Source organism: Pseudopipra pipra, chromosome 1 (genome assembly GCF_036250125.1).
Source record: "Pseudopipra pipra isolate bDixPip1 chromosome 1, bDixPip1.hap1, whole genome shotgun sequence".
Classification (NCBI taxonomy): domain Eukaryota; kingdom Metazoa; phylum Chordata; class Aves; order Passeriformes; family Pipridae; genus Pseudopipra; species Pseudopipra pipra.
The window spans coordinates 27,569,272-27,587,891 of record NC_087549.1 but is presented as its reverse complement, the minus strand read 5'-3'; the positions used below and the strand labels follow the sequence as shown (position 1 = coordinate 27,587,891).

Below are 18,620 nucleotides of genomic sequence, written 5' to 3'. Positions count from 1 at the left end.
CATAAAGCAGCTCCCAGACAAGATGGTTTAAGGTCTTGGTGTGGGCCTTCAGTCGCCTTAGGTTGAATAGGATTCCATCAGTATGATATCGAATGTAGATACCGTCCTGATCCTCGAGGTCTGCCGTGGCCCTTTGGAGCATCATACTGAAAAAGACTGTGAATAGGGTTGGTGTGAGAACACAGCCTTGTTTCACGCCATTCTTTATTAGAAAGGGCTCAGAAAGTGCATTGCCAAGCACTTTCTTTCATCTGTACTTTTTACCTAAACAGTCAGCAGTATTAACCAGTACTTTTATGATCTGAAGCTAGTAGTTTTTTATGCAGATTATAATTTAGACTGTTTTACACTTGTACTTACATATACTTATGTAGATATAATGGCCAATTCCTATAAGCTTTATTTTCTACTCCAGTCATTGATAGTTGTATAAAGGAAAAGTCAGTATCAGTACTATCAAATTTATAGTGAACACCCCAGAAGGAATACTTGGAATTTCATTCTGCTTCTACCCATTCTGTGCCCTGTTATCTGAAATTGCCCTCTGTTTTGTGAAAAGTAAAGTAGATGTATAAACTTGTTATAAAGCAAGAAGTCCTAACAGCTGTTGTTATTCTGTTTTATAAAGACTAAATTATTTAGGACAAGAGTTGACTAATAGTAAATGTGTCATTTTGGAATGGAGCCAGTTACAAGTCTTTTTGGGGAAAAAAAAAGGTTTTTAAAGCAAGAAAAGTGTTAAATGTGAAATAATTAAGACAAACTTTTCATGGGTGAAATCATAACCTTGGACTCGGAAAAATAAATACCCTTCCAAAGGACATTTCTTAATGAAATCTATAATGTTTTCCAAATATATAGCTAAAGGGATTTAGGATAATGATTAAAAAATATTTTCTTTCATCACTAAGGCCAGCAGAGGAAATAGAAAAATATTTTAAGTGGGCATAACTAATGCTCTGAAGTCCGTTCAGCACAAAAATTTAGTTGTGAGTCCACTAGCATGAAAAATATTATTAGAGGGAGAGAGGAACATGACTTAAATTTAGATCTTAACCTTTATTGAGTTCTTTAGATTTAGTTGTAAATCTTCTGCCAAGCCATTTGCCCAAAACCTCCTGCAGGTTTGCTGAACAGAATTCTGTTGTCCTAAGGCTGTCAGTAAAGGACAGTGTTCCAGAAGGACATATTCACTGCCATAATCCACATGCTGCCAGAATGGAGCTTCTAGATCTGCGTATGTGTGTCTGCATCTTTGCACCAGAGGACTCAAAAATATATTTTTCTCTATTTCTAATTCTAATTTGCAAAGAGAGTGACTATGCAGGATGTGTGCTGTAGGTTTAGGTGGTAGGATCAGTTCTCTAAATTCACATGGTGCCTATTTAGAGGAACAGGTTACTGCACACTATCTGAGTCATGGCATCTGTCCTTGTGCCTGCTTTCAGCCTAGATCAACTGTAAAGAAAGACAGAGTAGTTTAGCCTGCAGTCTAAGTCAGGCATTGATTTAAGGACCCTTCAGACTCTTCAGTTAGCTGCCTGGCTGCACACACAAAACAACATCACATCCAACATCTGCAAACCTTCTTCATCCACCATCTACACCAGGATGTTGTTCATCCTTGCATTGTAATTTTCTATGGACTAAAGATGTGCCTGCAAACAGCTGCTATGGCTCAGATGAAGTGTGAAAAACTTTTACGCTGCAATAACTTGATTGTCCATTTGAACTTTAATTCAAGATATGCTGCATTTGAAGCACCTGCTGCAGTCATCGAACATCACCTCTTAGGAAAGTTTCTTTTGTACCATTTGCCCACAAATGTCTCTCAGTATCTCCAGTACTGCAGACACTCCAGCTTGAGGATCTTTACAAAAAAATTCCCAAAGAATTTTCCTGCATTAACATACTGAAGAGTTCTTTAAATGGTGATTTCAGATACATGATCCATCTATGTACGGATACGTCAAATTGTTGGCTTGAATTCACACAGTGAAATTTACCATAAGCTTCTCACCCACCTTCTCTTACACCTTGGCCCCTCACTCCCCCTTGTACAAGGGCATGCATATATTGTAGTTATATATGTATAAAATAGTCACTAACTTGGAATGTAGCTCCTATGCTTACTTTACATCACTAAACCAACCATCAGAGGTAGCTGGAGGGGTTGAGAACTTCAGGTCTGTTTTACCTTCTTTTAGGTAAAAAAACAAGTAGTTGGTTATCCCAGATTTTACTAGACCCATAATTCAGGCTTTCTACCGGCTCCTAACATTAAACAGTTTCTACTAACAGTGAATTTAAAATTTCTTTGTTTCTTCCTAGTGCAAACATATCCACGCGTTCCTTTTACTTTAAGCTGTCCCTCAACAGTGTTGTGAAGAAACAACATACCTGTGCAGCTTCCCATACTGTCTTACAGAAAACAAGTTCCTATGAAAAAAGATCTTCATGTTTACTAGGTTCAGTTCACACACAAATCACAAACAGGTCACAAATCATTGGAACACAAATCATAAGTGATATCAAGCAGGTTTTAGGTGTCTGCCATGTCTTTAAATTGTAAGTAGTGGGAAGGAAACCAAATAACCCCCTCTTAATACTGTGGCTTCACAGTGAAGAACAGCAAAGTCACCTTTGCAACAGCAGTCCAACACTTTGGATATTTGAGAAGCTGCTTGTCCTCAGTCCCTCTATAACAAGCCCCTTCTTACTAGAGGTAGCATTAACAGTGTGTGGCAGGACTGAGAGCTTGCAGGAAAAATGCTTCTGAGTTAGAATGTGTGGTGGTTCCTCTACTCTGCTGATTTAGCACCTGGACAACCCAGTGCAGCCCCAGAACATTTAATATATCTTCTTTGAACTTGTTTCAAAGGGTGCTAATCAATCATTGAGGAAGTACTGATCAAGTTATTGCAATCCTCTTGTAAGCAACATAGTTGTTGCTTGCATTCAGTTAGTTACCTGAAAGCCTGAAGTACAGTAAATGTGAAAAAAAAAATCACTTTCAGCTAATGCTCAGTACAATACCAACAAAATAATTAATTGGAATGAGTTATACACAAGCACTCTTATCTGTATTATACTTGCCTGAGAATAAGAGTTTCTACCAAACTGTCAACCTTTCATAATAGCTAACTATAATATTAACAGTACAGTAGTGATTTAGTAGTTAAGCATTCAGTAGAGCAAAAAGTGTTTTCTGGTAGAGCATGTGATCGAAGTTAAGATATAACTGATTTATCGTGTCATAACTCAGATGAGACTCTGCTTAGTGCTTAGTTGGAATTTGAAGGATATATCCACAGTCACAGCATTGTGTTTTTATGCCGCTGTGGCTATGCTAAAAGTAATAAAACCACAAGAGCATTATTAGATGGGACTTCCATAATAATGAGTCAATTTTAATGAGATGTCTTAAGAGGCATTTTTATTAACTTATTTTAGAACCCAAGATACAGAGACTGTAAGAGGCCTAGTTTTGGTTACACTGTAGATTTACAGCAGTTATTTCAACAACAATTATAGTTCTCTTGTTATTAAGTATATTTCAGCTATATTTACCTCTCAGGGGTATTTATTTTCTTACTCTTGTCCTTTTCTCTACCTCCACGCTGCATGTTTTCAGTCTATCAGATTTGTTTCTAATGTCTGAAAGAGAATCATGTTTCAAACATGAATAACAGAAACTGCCACAGACATAAAACTCAGAGTAATCCTCTTGCTGCACTGAGTTTCACTATGCAAAAGTAAAGCCATTATGATAAAATAATAGCTATATTTCTTGTAGGAATTGATGCAATTACTATTTAAATCAAAGGAACCAACTACTTCTTTGGCTAAAGCTCATCAAAAACATTTCCCTCTTGTCGCAAATGTGTGATTTAGATTGCTGAAAGGTATTAGCAAAGGTATTAGCAAAGATGGTTTTAATATTATGTTGTAAAAGTGTGACTAAACAAGGTTCAGTGATAAAGTTCACTTTAATACTGTATAGAACAATCATTTGAACAATGATTCAAAACTACCAAGACACAACTCAGAGTTACCAAGACACAAATCAGAGTTACCATACTAAAAGGTTTTGTGTAATATCAGTCACCAAACATCTACTCTTGATAAATGGTCTATGTGCCTCAAGGAGTAACCTTGAGAGGCATCTCAGCTCAAGGGGAGACCACCACCATGCAGCCAGGCTGCTTGGCTGGGAGAGCTCAAAGAAGGCTCACTTAAGCTGTCGTATTTGTGCAATAAACTGGTTGGATTGTAGTCAAGTTACTTGCAATGAGAAAGATATGCCTGGGGTTCCTTGTACCCACAACTTGCTTTGTGCCTTGTTAAATGAGTCTTGGAAAAGTTTCCTGCTGTTCATGTGTTAATTGCATGACAGGTGTTTCAAGCTCATACACACCAATGCTCAGTGTGTCACTGTTTGCCTTTGTGGGCCTTCAGAGAACAGACTGCAACTAGAAGAGTTCTTGGCTGGGCTATGGCTCAAGTATTTACCTCCTTTGAAGTCTAAACCAAACTATCACGAGTTTGGTTAAGGGGTTGAGTGTATCCATCACACCCCTCCCATAAGTAGCTAAAGGGAAATTAATAGCAAATCTGTATGAAGCTGTGAAACTTTCCTTGCTTTTATTATTCTGTATGAAATTCAACAATAAGAATACTCAGTTGAGAGTAGAATAAAATCTACAGAAAAACAACAATAATTTCTCTGATTAATTTCATCTAGTTTAAACCCAGTTTTGCATATCTCAAATAGCAAGACTGATCAAATATATGACTGATAGTATTGATAGTACCTAAGGTATTATTGTATTTAAATGAGATTTTTGATTGCCCTTTTAGAGGCATTGTTTTTCTGTCCATAGCATGAGGACAGACAAGACTGACTTTTTTTATAAACCAAATTAGGCTGATTAGTCTTATTGAAAAGATCAACAGGTACTCTGACAACTTATACAGGGTACTACCTAGAAAAAAAAAAAGGACAAAACTTCTAATTAGTGGAATGGCTGAAGCAACATTGTGCTAGAAATCTTATTGAGCTTACTTTAAAAATCACTAAGACCAAACAAAATTTTGTCTTTTCTATGCACTGAATATTTTGGACTTCATTGAAATCTTGCTTTCAGTATCAGGAGAAACATGATGCTCTTCATTCCTAAGACAAATGAATAGGTAAAGATTGTGTTCACTTGATAAATATCAGTGCAAGATGTTTGTACTTGAGCAAGCTAAGAAAGTCATTGGGGGCAGCATACCCGACAGATAGTAATTTGTTGTACCTTCCAAAGCTGGAGTAAATCTAATAACCTGTGACTGAAAAAATGAAAAAAATAATAAAAGCATGCCATGAAATCAAAAAATGTAAGAAACTTCCTGACATGCCCTTTTGTTATATTTAATGTATGCAATAGCACAGTAGGCATGTTTGCTGCTCACCCACTGTCGTGTGAGTCATTGGAAGGGCCTTGCTACTGGCTCCTCCTCCTCATTTTTCCTGGCAGTCAATTTATCAGAAGATGACTTCCTAAGTGGTGTTCAGGGTTTTAACTAGGTTACTTCTGACTGACTACATAATATTTTTCAAATTATTTAATCTTATCCTCCACACATCACATGGGAACATGCAGAAAATGCAAGTAATATTATCACACATTTTGTGTCTTTCTACTAGACTTTCCTGCCTGTAACTGCACTTCTCTAAAACAAATAAACAAAATAATTTTCTTGAATTCACATCTATTCCTGTGAATCTATATTCTGTAATATATAATCTATATTATATTAACTCATCTCTGATATAACATGTGACCTTAATATTCAATGTTAGTAGCCTCAATATATTTATTCAATCTAAGTAGATCAGAATTAGCTCCACAGATTTTTCTAGACTAAAATTTATGAGCATAGAGTCAACCTCTGAGTGCAGTGCACAAACAAGGACAACCAAACACCTACCACCCAGAAGCAAGCATGGATTTCTATTCAGGTGAAGATGATGGTGACTTACAGAAAATTTCACAAGCTTCTCCTGTACCTTATGGCAGGCAAAGAAACATCAGATTTAATTGAAGTAAGTCAACACTTTAAATATGAAGACTGATTTCAGTTTCCACCCACCAATATTTTTGCCAATGTAATTTTAACTAATTCTGGTGGAGTAGCTCTTCTTTTACTTCCCTGTACTTTAGTTGACTCCAGTAAACTTTGGTTGACTTGTTGAAGTTGCTGGGTTGGGTTTGGTTCACCCATTATTTGGAACCAACATTCCCCAGCCCTGTGTAGGGAGAACAGACATCAAAACAGTAACCTAATATAGCTACCAAAGCAGCAGTATGAGGTACACTGGGAAAGTGGTGGATGGGAAGGGGGACACTGGTGTTTTCCACGCTCTCACTGGGACACTGAAATCCTCTGGAACAACTCAGGCCAGCCACTGGGCCTGTGTTTGGCTATGGATTTGAGTCTATCAGCTTAATCATCAAATTCTTAGATTTAACTGAAATTGAGCAATTGTCATGGTTCACATATTTTTTCTGGTGTGTCAGTCTGAAAGTAAATAGCTTTAGTTCCCCTGGAAAACACTCATTTCACAGGCTTTATCAGTATGCTTGAGCCTTGAGAATGCTGAATGAAAAACCCTCAGAGGAAACATTTTTCTGTTCAAAGTCTTAACGAGAGTAAATAGGTGTAAACAATGAAAGCCAAAAGGTTGTTATTTTTCCATATTAAAAGGCAGAAATTTTAAATGTTTTTATTTTTTTCAAGACAAATTACAGAGCCACTGCAGTTAGTGACCCAAAAGGTTTCTATTTTTTGAGAAAATATAAATGTGTTACCAAGAAGATTTTCTGCATGATTAATATCAAAACATGAAAGGCAGATTGAATTTATCCGTACATTGGCATTTATAGACCTTAGAGAAGGGAAGTTATTTAGAAGGTGATAGAACTGTAATTGCCATTTCAACAGAAAAGCAATCAGTAAAGAATAAAACAAGCTCAGTCTCCCAAAATGAAGATTTGGAAGTTAATCAAATGCCATCTCAGTCAGCCTGTCATGATGCTATGTGTATCTAAGTTTCCAGATTGTTGCTGCTGTTGATTTCTGAAACTATACTACAGTTTTGTAGTCTTTCAAAATGAGTAAGGTGTTTTCCAGACCAAATAAACAGAGAATTAAAAGGCTAAATTCTTCTCTGCTTTCTCTTTCCAGGTTTATACTAATTCCTTCTCAGCTATTAAGTGATTCTGCACCATTTGTAGACCACAATATTACCCCAAATCCAGCATTTTGCTTTGTAACTTTTATTTTAAAATTAGTATCTCTTGAAATCCTCATAAAACCAAAATTTTATGCACTACTAAGCACTGTGCATTAAAATAAGTATTAGGTAGGAAGATGCAAAGCAAAACCTGTTTAAAATAGCTTTTATTGTTATTTCCACCTTGATCACATTCCCACACCAAGTCTTTCACAGATGACGGTTTTAAGCAGGTAACTCTACATCCTGTATGTTTCATTGACTATCCAAATTCATTATACTGTCACCATTTAAATATCCATTGTGCATCACTGTTAGACTCATTCAGCTCCTTCTTCCTATGGTTTACTCTGGGCTTTCCTGGCATCTCTGTCTCATGCTATATGCTTCCAACCACTTCTTCCAGCAGGCTGCTCTCCCCATTTCTTCTCTAATTATTTGTTTTTTATCTCACTCCACCTGGTCTTTTAGTTGAGTAAAACTTCTGCCTCCAAGTAAATGAAAAATCTCTGATTGATTTGACAAGACACTCAACATCTCAATACCATCATTGTGTACAGTATTTCTTTTCCTACAATGGGTACAATCGGGTTTTTGATACCTATCTAAACTCTAATTTGGCAATACTGTGAAAGTTTAGTAGGTGCTTTCTGTGGAATTAGTTTAAGGTAGTTCTCCTAGTGAGCTCCTGTTTTCATATATTTTAAAACCACACAATTTAAAATGTAGACATAATGAATGGCCTCAGGGTACAAGTTTTAGTAGTTCCTTTATGCATTAAGCTGTGTGTTCATACCGGTATCCTTGGCAGTGGTAGGACAGGAACTATTGCCTTTAACATTATTACTAATTGGATCACCACCTCACACTAGAGAATTCCCTACTCTTCACATCAAGGAAAGGTTAATTCAGTAGGAATTTTGTTCTACAGCTTTCTGGCAGCACCCTGTAGCCTAAAACCATCTTCTCTGTAGCGTTTAGGATGATAAAGGGCAATGCTTATTATGAATCCTGATAGGACTCAGACTTGCTTCTCATGGAACATGCACAATCCCAAGAAGCAGAAAACACCTAATGATCTTCAATGAGAGTCATACCTTCGAGAATTTGATATGAATATCCACTCATATGCAGGGTTAAACAAAATTGGGACTTTTTTTCTCTGCTGTGTTTGGTACTGGATGCCTCAAGGCACACTGGTACAGACAGAGGAAACTCTGTGGACAGCATCAGGAGGCCTTACTGCCAAAAGCGGTTTAGCAGGAGAAAAACACAGATTTAGGTAAGGTAGACTGATCCACTTCTTTCCCTCGTAGCTCCTCTCAGGCTCTCAAACAACCGTGGTGACTCTAATCCCAAAGTCATTCCTTCAGATTCACACCTGACCATCATCTCAATTGCAGTATGTCCTCACTGGCACTCTCCAAATATTGGATCCTCTCTCCACCACTACACCCAAAAGTATCCATCACAATTCTGCCTACACAGGACTCAGAAAAGATATGTTGGTCTAGGGGAAAAATCAGTATCTGATAGGGTTATCTTATTCTTCCTGTTGAATTTTTTCAGGCAAACAATCGAAACAGAGCATTTTAATACAAAGGGGATAGAAGCTTGTTTTCACTGATAAGCAAAACAGTCATTCTCAGATGTACTCACATAAGTACTAACTCTTCAAAGTAATTAAGCTGTTCACTGAACAGAAAAACGATTCTGTAGTGTTTTCAGCAATTAAATTATGATTGACAGAGTGCAAAGCATAATGATTAGGTTTCATCATTTGAAGAAAGATTTAAAGAAGGTGCAACCAGTTCTTGCAATTATTCTTTATTAATATTTATCAAACTGTACAATCCCTCTATTTGTTAAATGCAGTGAATCTTCTATCACTAGCTCATTATAGTTTTGCTTCAGTGCCATAATTTTGTCATGTTTTACAAGGGTTACAGCTGACAGCAGCAAGTGTGTAACATACATTCACATTCCCCTGCTCACATCTACTGAACTGAGCATTTACACTTCATATGGGGGCATTAAACTAAATATATAACTGTTCCTGAATTAGAGATTTCCCACTTTAAATCAAGGGACCAAGTACAAGATGTACAGCTGGGAAGTCAATGTGATAGCTAATACAAATTCAAGGTTCCTTGGTAAGCCCTACTCATTCCTTATGGTTTTCTGCTGCTGATGAAGAATGATGTGTAAAAGCCAGCAAATGAGCATGCCCCCATGGTACCTCTCAAACATAAATTACTGGTTTTGCACTCAGTGCAAGCTGCCTGCTTAAGAGAAAAGTCAGAGAAACTCAAGCTCTGTCTTGAGTTAGACATAGCAAATAAACAGAATGACAATTTGCACTGCTACTCTCTGTACTGCATTCTGATTTTTCTTATTTCATGTAAATATCTAGATCAATAATGGCTAATTAAGTTTTGGTTGTTTTGTTGGGATTGTTTATAAATGCCTGATCTGCAAACAGATTGTTTTTCACCTCCTTGGTTGTCCAGAAAGAACATTTCATAATCAAAAGAAATTATTAGAGATGAAACAGAGTATGCTATCCTAGAGGGTGTAAGAACAGCATCTGTGGACCTAGATTCAGTTGTAGAGATAACAGTACAGTGAACCTCAGACGCAATCAAAGTAATCATGCTACAATTGCAGTTTGAGGTGGTGCAAGAATGAGGGCCAGTGCTGGGAGTGAAAGAATATCACACCTGCTGCATTTTAATGGGACTTGCAGTTGTTTTGCAGAAAGTGATGTATGGCAGTCACATAATCCACTGCCAAAGCCTAGTCAGACACCAACAGAAACCTAGAAAGGTGTGAGGCATAAAGTTTCCTACTTAACAGGAGCCTGCAAGAGGTAGATGTGCAATTTTACCAAAAAGTGGTCAGCAGTAGCTTGAGATGCCTCCATTACAGTTATTGAACTCAGAATTCCAGTCATGAGAATGAGTTTGTCTGTCAAGGAAAAAGAGGCAGGAGAGCAAGAGGAAGGATACTTGAGTTTTTGGGTTTCAAGTTCATGTGTGTATGTGCACCATCATCTACCCATTCACTTTTTAGATGCATTTTCTGGGAATATCTAAGATTAATGTAATCACAAAAGACATTCAGAGCCATTGATTGTTTAAAAACATGCATTTTGTCAGATGAAAATCTTGCATATACTTGTTGGATGCTCCTATTGCTTATAATTGCTATAGGGTAATATAGTAAAGTCTGTAACAACCATATTCTGTGGAACTTTTCTTTAAACATTTTCCTAATATACTACAAGGGAAGATGTTAATCATGTACACCTTTTCTGTCATTTAGTCATAGTGCATTGCTAATACTCCCTCCCAAGAACATATGCTCAGTTTATGCTCTCATAAAGTAAGATTTATTCTTGTACATCTAAGTCCGGAAGATGAGCATGGTGAAGGAAGTCCAGCACACTTTTCTTATAAACCCTGTGAGACGGAAACTAGGTATTTATTGGGAAGAAGGAGCATATTCCTGTTCTTCTCCCTTTTTCAAACTGCAAAGAACAAATAAATCAGAGCAGGAAAGAGGCTGAGCTCTGTTTAGATCCAGCCAGCAGAGAACAAAACTCTTGTCTCCTTCAGACAGATAAAGTCCATCTGAATGAGTTTAGAAAAGTCAGTAGCTCCCCAACCACAGAAGGGCTGGTCTACCATTACAGCTTTCAGCTGCTTGGGGAGGCCAGGGAAAGGGGGCTGGTGCATCCTGTTCTGAAAGAATGATGCCTGCAGGTCTTTATCATATATTGAGCTTGTCTTCTCGTAAAAGATTTTTAGGAGCAATACAGAGTGCAAGCTACTCCTACTATGTTGTGTTTCCTGACTACGAAGCACAGAGCATTGAGGAAATGGTCCCCTGGCAGGTGATCTGATGGCAAGGCTCTTCTGCAAGAAAATATCCTTTACGTGCAGAGCATTCTTAAAAATATACAGACATAAAGATAGGAGTTATCTAGGCTTTGAGGGGAGGTAAGTTTTTAACCATTTAACATCTAAAAGGCAAGGTGGGAAACTCTACATTTTTACTGAATTTTATGTGATTTACTCCATCATTTTGAATTATTATAGTTTGGGGCCCATTAAGGAGAACTGCACTTTCATTTAGTGAGGTTTTTAATATTTAATATTGGCTTTCCTATGTTATATACATTGTAATAGCGGATAGTTAAAATTAATTTAGTCTAGTATAATTCACATTTGGTGAAAATGCCAGAAGGATCATACTGGAACTACATTAACAGTAGCAATAGCATTTCTGGACGACTGAAATAGTGTAATGCCTAAGAAGAGTGTTTTCAGTAGCTCAAGCTCAAAAAGTTATCCAGATAGAGAAAAAAGCAGCAGAAATAATTTTAGGTGAAAAATGAACCAATAAATATTCCATAACCGCTCTCCAGCTTTTTTTCAGATATTATGATGGCAATTAGGACAGAATATACTGTTTCTTTGATATTGTCTACAGATGCCAAGTCTGCATGCTCAGTTGGGTTATTCAATTCTTAAAATGCATTATGGTCAAATCACACTTTCTAAAGTGGTTTTCTGTTAGAACTACATCAAATGAAAGCCTTATTGCTGGCTTAAATGTAATTCAGTTCATCCTTGTTGTGTCGGGATGTGTTTTTATATATTAGGTGAAAGAAATGAAAAAAATTCAGAAAAACATTAGTCATTATGAGGGCTTTTTAATATCATCAGCACTACCACAAAGCCAGATGATAAACTGCACACTATTCAGAAGAAAGAAATAGGAGAAAATTAACATTGCCTTAGTCTAGATTAATCATAGTCCAGGATTCCTGTCATTCTATGCAAAATAAAAGCTTGACTGTTTCAGATTTTAAAGTTTCTTCTCAGAATTTAACATTATTTGCATTGAGAGGCAAATATGAAGCCCACATACAGAAGAAAGAATGCAAGAGTTTGGACTGGATAGTTGGTAAAATCATATCCTTGTTCTAAACAAAAGCAAAGCAGCATTGATGACTTGGATCCATGTGGTTAGCAGTAACATTTCACATTAGTAACCTAATGAAGCTCTTCATTGTTAGTGAGAGGTAAATGCTTGACAAGTTTATGGTGAGGGGAAAAAGCTTCAATAAATAACTTTAAAATCTGCCTCTCTTCTTGCTTGCATAATTATTGCTTTTTATAATGGCTTAATGGAACAGCAAAGCATAGGTGAAAAAAGGCTAGAAAAGAGGAATCTTCTTTGGAGCTAATAGGATGTACAGTGGGTTTTTTACTTCTTCTAAGATGAAAACTACTTAACAGCCATTAAGCCTCTCACAGACTTAAGGGGAGAATTTAAGTGTCATTTTTCATATAGATAGGTCTGTCTAGGGATCAGACCTAAAATAGGGGAGATGAAGATTTCTCTCTGTGCAAGTAGAGAATAGTTTCAGGATGTTTTAACTGAAAGAAGAAAGTTCTGAAATCTCTCACTTGAGCTCTTCTCCCTAATACTGGTTACTCGAGAAGATCACAACCAGAAATCTGTTGCTCTCTTTGCAACAAGTGAAAAATCTGATGCCTGAATGCTTCAAAGGGCAGGAGGCCAGCCCTGCAGGGACTGTGATATTTCTGGTAAAATCCTTTTCACTTGAAAACCATGTTTTCAATAAATTGAAATTTTAATAGAAATTTTCCCTTTTTTTTAATGAGTAAGGAAAAGTCAGACTTAAAACTCACTGAAGGACATGGAAATTGTCTGAAAAGAACATCTGGAAATTTTTCAGGCTTTGATCAGAAGTGCACCAGATTTTGTCAGCTGTATTCTGGTTTAGTTATAGAAAAAGATGGAACCAAAGGTTGGGGGGAGTTGACTGAAATATCTTTTTCATGTCAAAATTAAAAAAAAACCTTGGATTGAAAATTTCAGTTTAAAAAAAGAAACCATCTACTTCTGTTAACATTTTCTAATGACAGTTTTCCAAACAGATGTGATTAGGAAACTATTATGGGCAAGTGTAGCTGGTATGTCTTATGCTCCCCTGAAGCATCCCTGAATGCCTAGTTGAAGCTGGTAGTATTAATGGATCACATATCATAGGACTCAGATATTTAGATGCTACCTGTTTCTGCCTCTGATGGAAGAATGATCCTCAAAAGCATTGAATAATACTGGATTTTTGCAGTTTCACAATGTGGCTGGTAAAACAACGAAAGAAATCAGAGGATATACAATTATATCCTACGGCATGTACACAAGAACAATAATAAAATGGGCAACAACAAAAGGGAAGCCACTGAGGAAAGATCCATCAATCTGGTAACTATAGACATTGTTGAAAGCATACAGTCAATAGAAATGGAGTAAGGTATATAAATAGTGTGATGGGACTGAAGCAAAGAATTCTACATGCAATTTATTTAGATTGAATGCTATTATGTAAATAAAGCATTTCACTGCAAAACAGCTAAGACACATTATTCTATTTCCTGCTGCTAAAATAGACATTATGCAGCAGTTGTTTCCATAGCTTGTTGAGAGCAGATATACTTCAACCTCAACAGCTCTTGCTTGATTCACTGTTATTATTTTGGTCCATACAGTCTAATTCAGGATTGTTGCACGGTCCTGATTGTCCACTGCTGCAGGAACACTATTCTTCTTTTAGCCTTCGATGGTTTAAGATGGGAAAATCTAATAGATATTGATATTTGATTGATTTGTGAAAAAGTGAAATCATAGTCCTTTTCGCTCTTTTTCCCAGCTGTCTTGGCTTCTTTTTGAGGTTCTGCTGGAAGAAATTCTATGCCTTCATACTAAAGCCAACATTTCATTTCTCAGTTTCTACAGATCAAGTGATGAGATGTCATGTGTGAACCTCCTGAAGGCTGAGAAGAGAAACTCTGACTTCCCCACAGAAAATTGTGAACTGCGGTTTCTTACTGGCTAGCAACACCTTTAATTCAATTTGTATGAAACTCAGTTTACTTATTAAAATGGACGTTATTGTTCAAATATTAGAAATTCCATTTCTTATATGTTCTAAGCTGTACAATTGTCAGATTTTTATGGTTTAGATTGTAAATGTGGTTTTCTCTGGCTAATTATTGGTATTATTTTTTTAATTTTGATGTCTTAAAGGCCAATGTACTGTATCATAATAATATGAAGGACATATTTAACAGGCGTGGAAAACACTGTATACAAATGTATATTTCTAAAAGCTATTTTTATGATTAGCATGTTTTACTGTTATACCATATTTAGAGTCAGGTGATATTGCACTTCTTTGTTTAATGTTTAATTCAAAAAAGACCATTATGATCAGTGTCACATTTAAATACATTGTATGGTATTTTCCATTATTTTATTTAATTTATTTTTCATTGGAAATAATTATATTTAGTAATAGGATAGCTTCTAAAAAGTGAAAATGTCAAAATAAGAGAGCAATCCTTGACAAACTGTAAATTGGATCCTTCTGTAAATCTCTTTCTTCAGATAAGCACTCTCCGTGATGCCATTCATCAGACATTGTTACAGCTGTTCCTGCAAATCTCTAAAGGCTGTTTGTTGTTACCATATGGAAAGTTTCCATGACAGTCAGTCTCCTGTCTAGCCAGGAAAATTACTTATAGCCTGTCAACATCTGACAGCCTGAGTTAGCCTACTTATTACTTTTTGGGTTATTTTCTGGCAGTAGTCTTTCCACTCACAAAATCCTAAATCCCTCCTAAAAACTTGAAGTTAGAATAATTAATTATTACAGTATAGAATTTCTTAATAAATCATAATTCCTTTCAAACAGAATGGATGCATTATTTCTCCTGTGTTACTGAGACATTAAGGGTATCAAAGCATATATGATACGGGCAAAAGGTCTTCTCTGATAAAAGTACCAGTTTGTTCACCACCCCGAAGTCAGACCTCCTCAGCACTGTAGATGACATGAAACAAGGAATATATCATCTACATCTTTATGTGAGATATACTCCTATAGAAAGAGACATGTCTTTAAAGTAGTTGCAAGGAAATAAATTATTTAGTAACTACAGCTTTTCAAGAGGGAATAGTATTAACTTAGGAAGTATCTTAGGCAGTCAATAGAGCTCAGACCCAGCTGTGTTCCAGTCTGCAGCACAAAGACCTGACATCCATTGATATCCATGACCAGAGGTATTTGGTATTTGGGATCATTCAGCACTATAGAGATGAACCCTTGCCTTGCCCTTTCAATCATTCTCTGTAGGCTGAAAGCAAGAGAAAACAAAAGATACCAGAGAGACTCTTTAAAATATTGAACTTTAAATTTCTATTTTAAAAAGCAGTTTCTGACATGATAGGTTCACCCCAAATAGTGGGCATATGAGGAGGTGGGAGCTCAAGGTCTCTGGTCAGGTTTTGAGCATGGGGACCATCATCAAAGAGAGACTGATATTCTTCAAAAAATTTGGAAGAAAAGCATACATTGGAATTTAATTTTCTATTACTGAGTGGAAAATTTCTTCACTAGGAGACTATGTAACATAGCACTTGCAGTTATGTTTGTGTACCTTATATTTAGCTTGTCTATTGTCTGTGGAGTTACATGGTTTACATAAGTGCTGGGTGGCACCTAGCTACTTAATTAAGGAAAGACTAGAATAAGTAGTTATATTTGAGCATAAAGAATCACAACTTCAGAATTTGCCAAGGCTGACTCTCCCAGAAAATGCAGAAAAAAAAAATTACTTCTCTGTAAGTGAAATGTTAGGTCAAATCAGAGGGTGAAATACTTCTCCACTTTCTATCTTTTAATATAGGTTATGATCATTCTTAGCTCTAAAAATGCAATAGGAATTGCCATTCTGGGATCTCCATCTTTGCCTGACAGTTAAAAAAAAGAACTCCAAACCTTAGCAGCTAAAGGGGCATTTTCCTCTTGGCTGACTTAAGAGATGGAGAATGTCATCTAAGGAGATCAGTTCTGATATTGGTATTAATAAACTAGATATGAGCAACATCTAGCTATATTGTCTCTTCACCACCTCCATTCCAAATGCACTAATATTCACAGAAAGCACTCTTAGATTTTACACATTCTTTACAATCATTACCCTTAGATTATAAACTCACAGAAATAATTGCACATTCATAATATTGACACTGTTTCACACTACAGTTTAAGTCCTGAATATATTTTGAACACAAAAAGACGCCTCTGATAACACCATGAGGCACTATTTCATTTGCAAGCCAGAAGATTGTTACGCCATGCAGTCTATTATTAGCAAGGGTTCTCAATAGCATGTTTGCTTAAAATCACTACAGAGGATGCTGGTAGCTTCAACAGAGCTTGATAGTTCTCTGCTGTTCATGTATGTGGTATGCTCGGTGTTGTTTGCCACCACTACCTTTATTGTTTTACATGAGTTTTGTCAGTTGTGGGATTTTTTAACATTGCTCATCCCTTGAAATATGGAAGAACAAGAAACATAAAAGATCTTGTCAATCAGTTTGGATAGTCAACAGTCTTATAAAATCCTTTACAGTTCTGAATCAAATCAATTCATTTTCTACACAGAACTATATGCTCTGTGTATTTCAGATATTTGTTTCAAACCTGTGCAGCTGCATGAATGGAAAATATTTACTAAAAAGCTTTAAAGTTTGGATCAAGAAGAAATATTTTTACTTTTATAAATTCTTGTATTACATATTGTTGCAATTCTTATTAGTTTTCTCTATATTTCCATTTTTAGTTCTGAAAAACCACAGTACCTAAACAATGTAGATAGCTACAATCTTGTAAGCAGTCATGTTTTTAATTGGTGCCACTGCAATTTAGAACTAAAACATTCAGAGTTTACCCATGCAGAGTAGATTGATCGTTCATTACAGTTTTCTTTAAAATGTTGTAACATAATTTTTACATGTCTGTAAATAAATATTTTATCTGATTTATGCACTAAATCACTTTTGCAATTTTTTCTTTCAAAATGTGACTGTAAGACACTTTCCAGGAAAAATGTATTTCTCTCATGGAAATAAAGCTCTGTACCCAAGCAGACCCAACAGAAACAGGCATCCATAATATCAAGTGCTTATGTAAGTAAAATGGAGGAAAATGTTAATGCTGCTATCATTTTAACAGTTTGAGAAATTTAAGCACCAGTCCTGTATGAAAAATTCTTCAATAAGGTGAGAAAGAGAGGGGCACAGAAGTCTTTCCTATACAGTCTATCCCAGTTGGGATCCATTCTGCACCTTAACTATTGCCATTAGGGACAAAGACAAATATTTTTGAGTTTTGAACCTGTTGGAAAAACAATTATAAAAATAATGCAAAATTATTAGAGAAGTGGAAAAGTTTTCCACATGGTAATGGGATCCTGTCCCTTTCCCTTAGGCCTCATAAAGCGTGGCTGCAAAGCAAAACACTGGAAAGATTTTCTTTTCTCGTAAATTCTTTACTCTGAGTCAATAAACTTGTTCCATGTCTTTATAACTTCAGGCTCTTATCCCCCCTAAAATAAACTTGTAGCTCATAAGAGCTAACCAAAGTCACCCATTCAGATACAACAGCCACAGATCAGAATAAACACCTCTACATGGTTATGCTCCCATACAAGAGGAAGGATAGTGTGTGTGGTGAAGCTAAGGACAGTTGGACACCATGAACTAGCAGAAAAGATGTTTATTTTGACCAGCAGTTGCCAGTCTCAACAGTCAACCAAAGACAGGCTGGACTAAGGATAGTCTTTTCCTAGAGAAAGGAGGGTCTAGCCAAGGATATGACTATAAATGGAAGAAAGATCCTGTACTGTAAGTAAAACCAGCACAACTTTAGAAGTTAGTACTGTACCTCTGACATTTCTCAGCAATGAAATATTCTGACCATGAGGATGAGAAAGTAAAGGCACCTGTGTACAGCAGTTACAGCCCTATTCCCACAGTTCATACGCTTCTAATAACGAGCTCTGAGAAACTGGTTAGAAAATCCTCTGAGAAACTGCTTCAAAAAACGACCAAGTGTTTGCTCCAGGGAATAAATAGTTATTGGGTTTTGGATGGTGGGATTATTAACTCATTTGAGACAAAAAGAGCTTGAAATTTTGGGGTGCTATAGTAAGAAATTTTTTTATTAACCTCTCAAAGAAATATTGCTGTTCCACACTTGTGTGAACAGAATTAATCCACAAGTATCACACTGTATTTTAACAGAAAACTAGTTCACATCCACCACCCTTCCCATAAATCTCACTAACCAAGCAAAAGTGTTTCTAAAGGTTACATTTAAATCTTTCTGGTACTGCCCTGGTTACATGCACTTAACAACCTACGGTAATGGAGAAGAATCTTTGCGTAACCACTC

General features: G+C 36.3%; 1 protein-coding gene across 12 annotated transcripts in view; it reads left to right on the top strand.

Annotated features, from left to right (window-relative positions):
• RALYL (RALY RNA binding protein like) overlaps positions 1-18,620 on the top strand; it is a 406,719-nt gene that overhangs the window by 358,194 nt on the left and 29,905 nt on the right. For 7 of the 12 annotated variants that reach the window (XM_064649730.1, XM_064649714.1, XM_064649747.1 and 4 more), the window contains one exon: positions 14,031-17,218. The exons of 1 other annotated variant lie outside the window; for it this stretch is intronic. In XM_064649730.1, the coding sequence (XP_064505800.1) occupies positions 14,031-14,216 (186 nt within the window). In that variant the 3' untranslated portion in view covers positions 14,217-17,218. Of the gene's footprint in view, positions 1-14,030; positions 17,219-18,620 lie in introns of those variants that run through there. 4 more of the 12 variants (XM_064649776.1, XM_064649802.1, XM_064649761.1 and 1 more) reach the window with 1 other exon arrangement.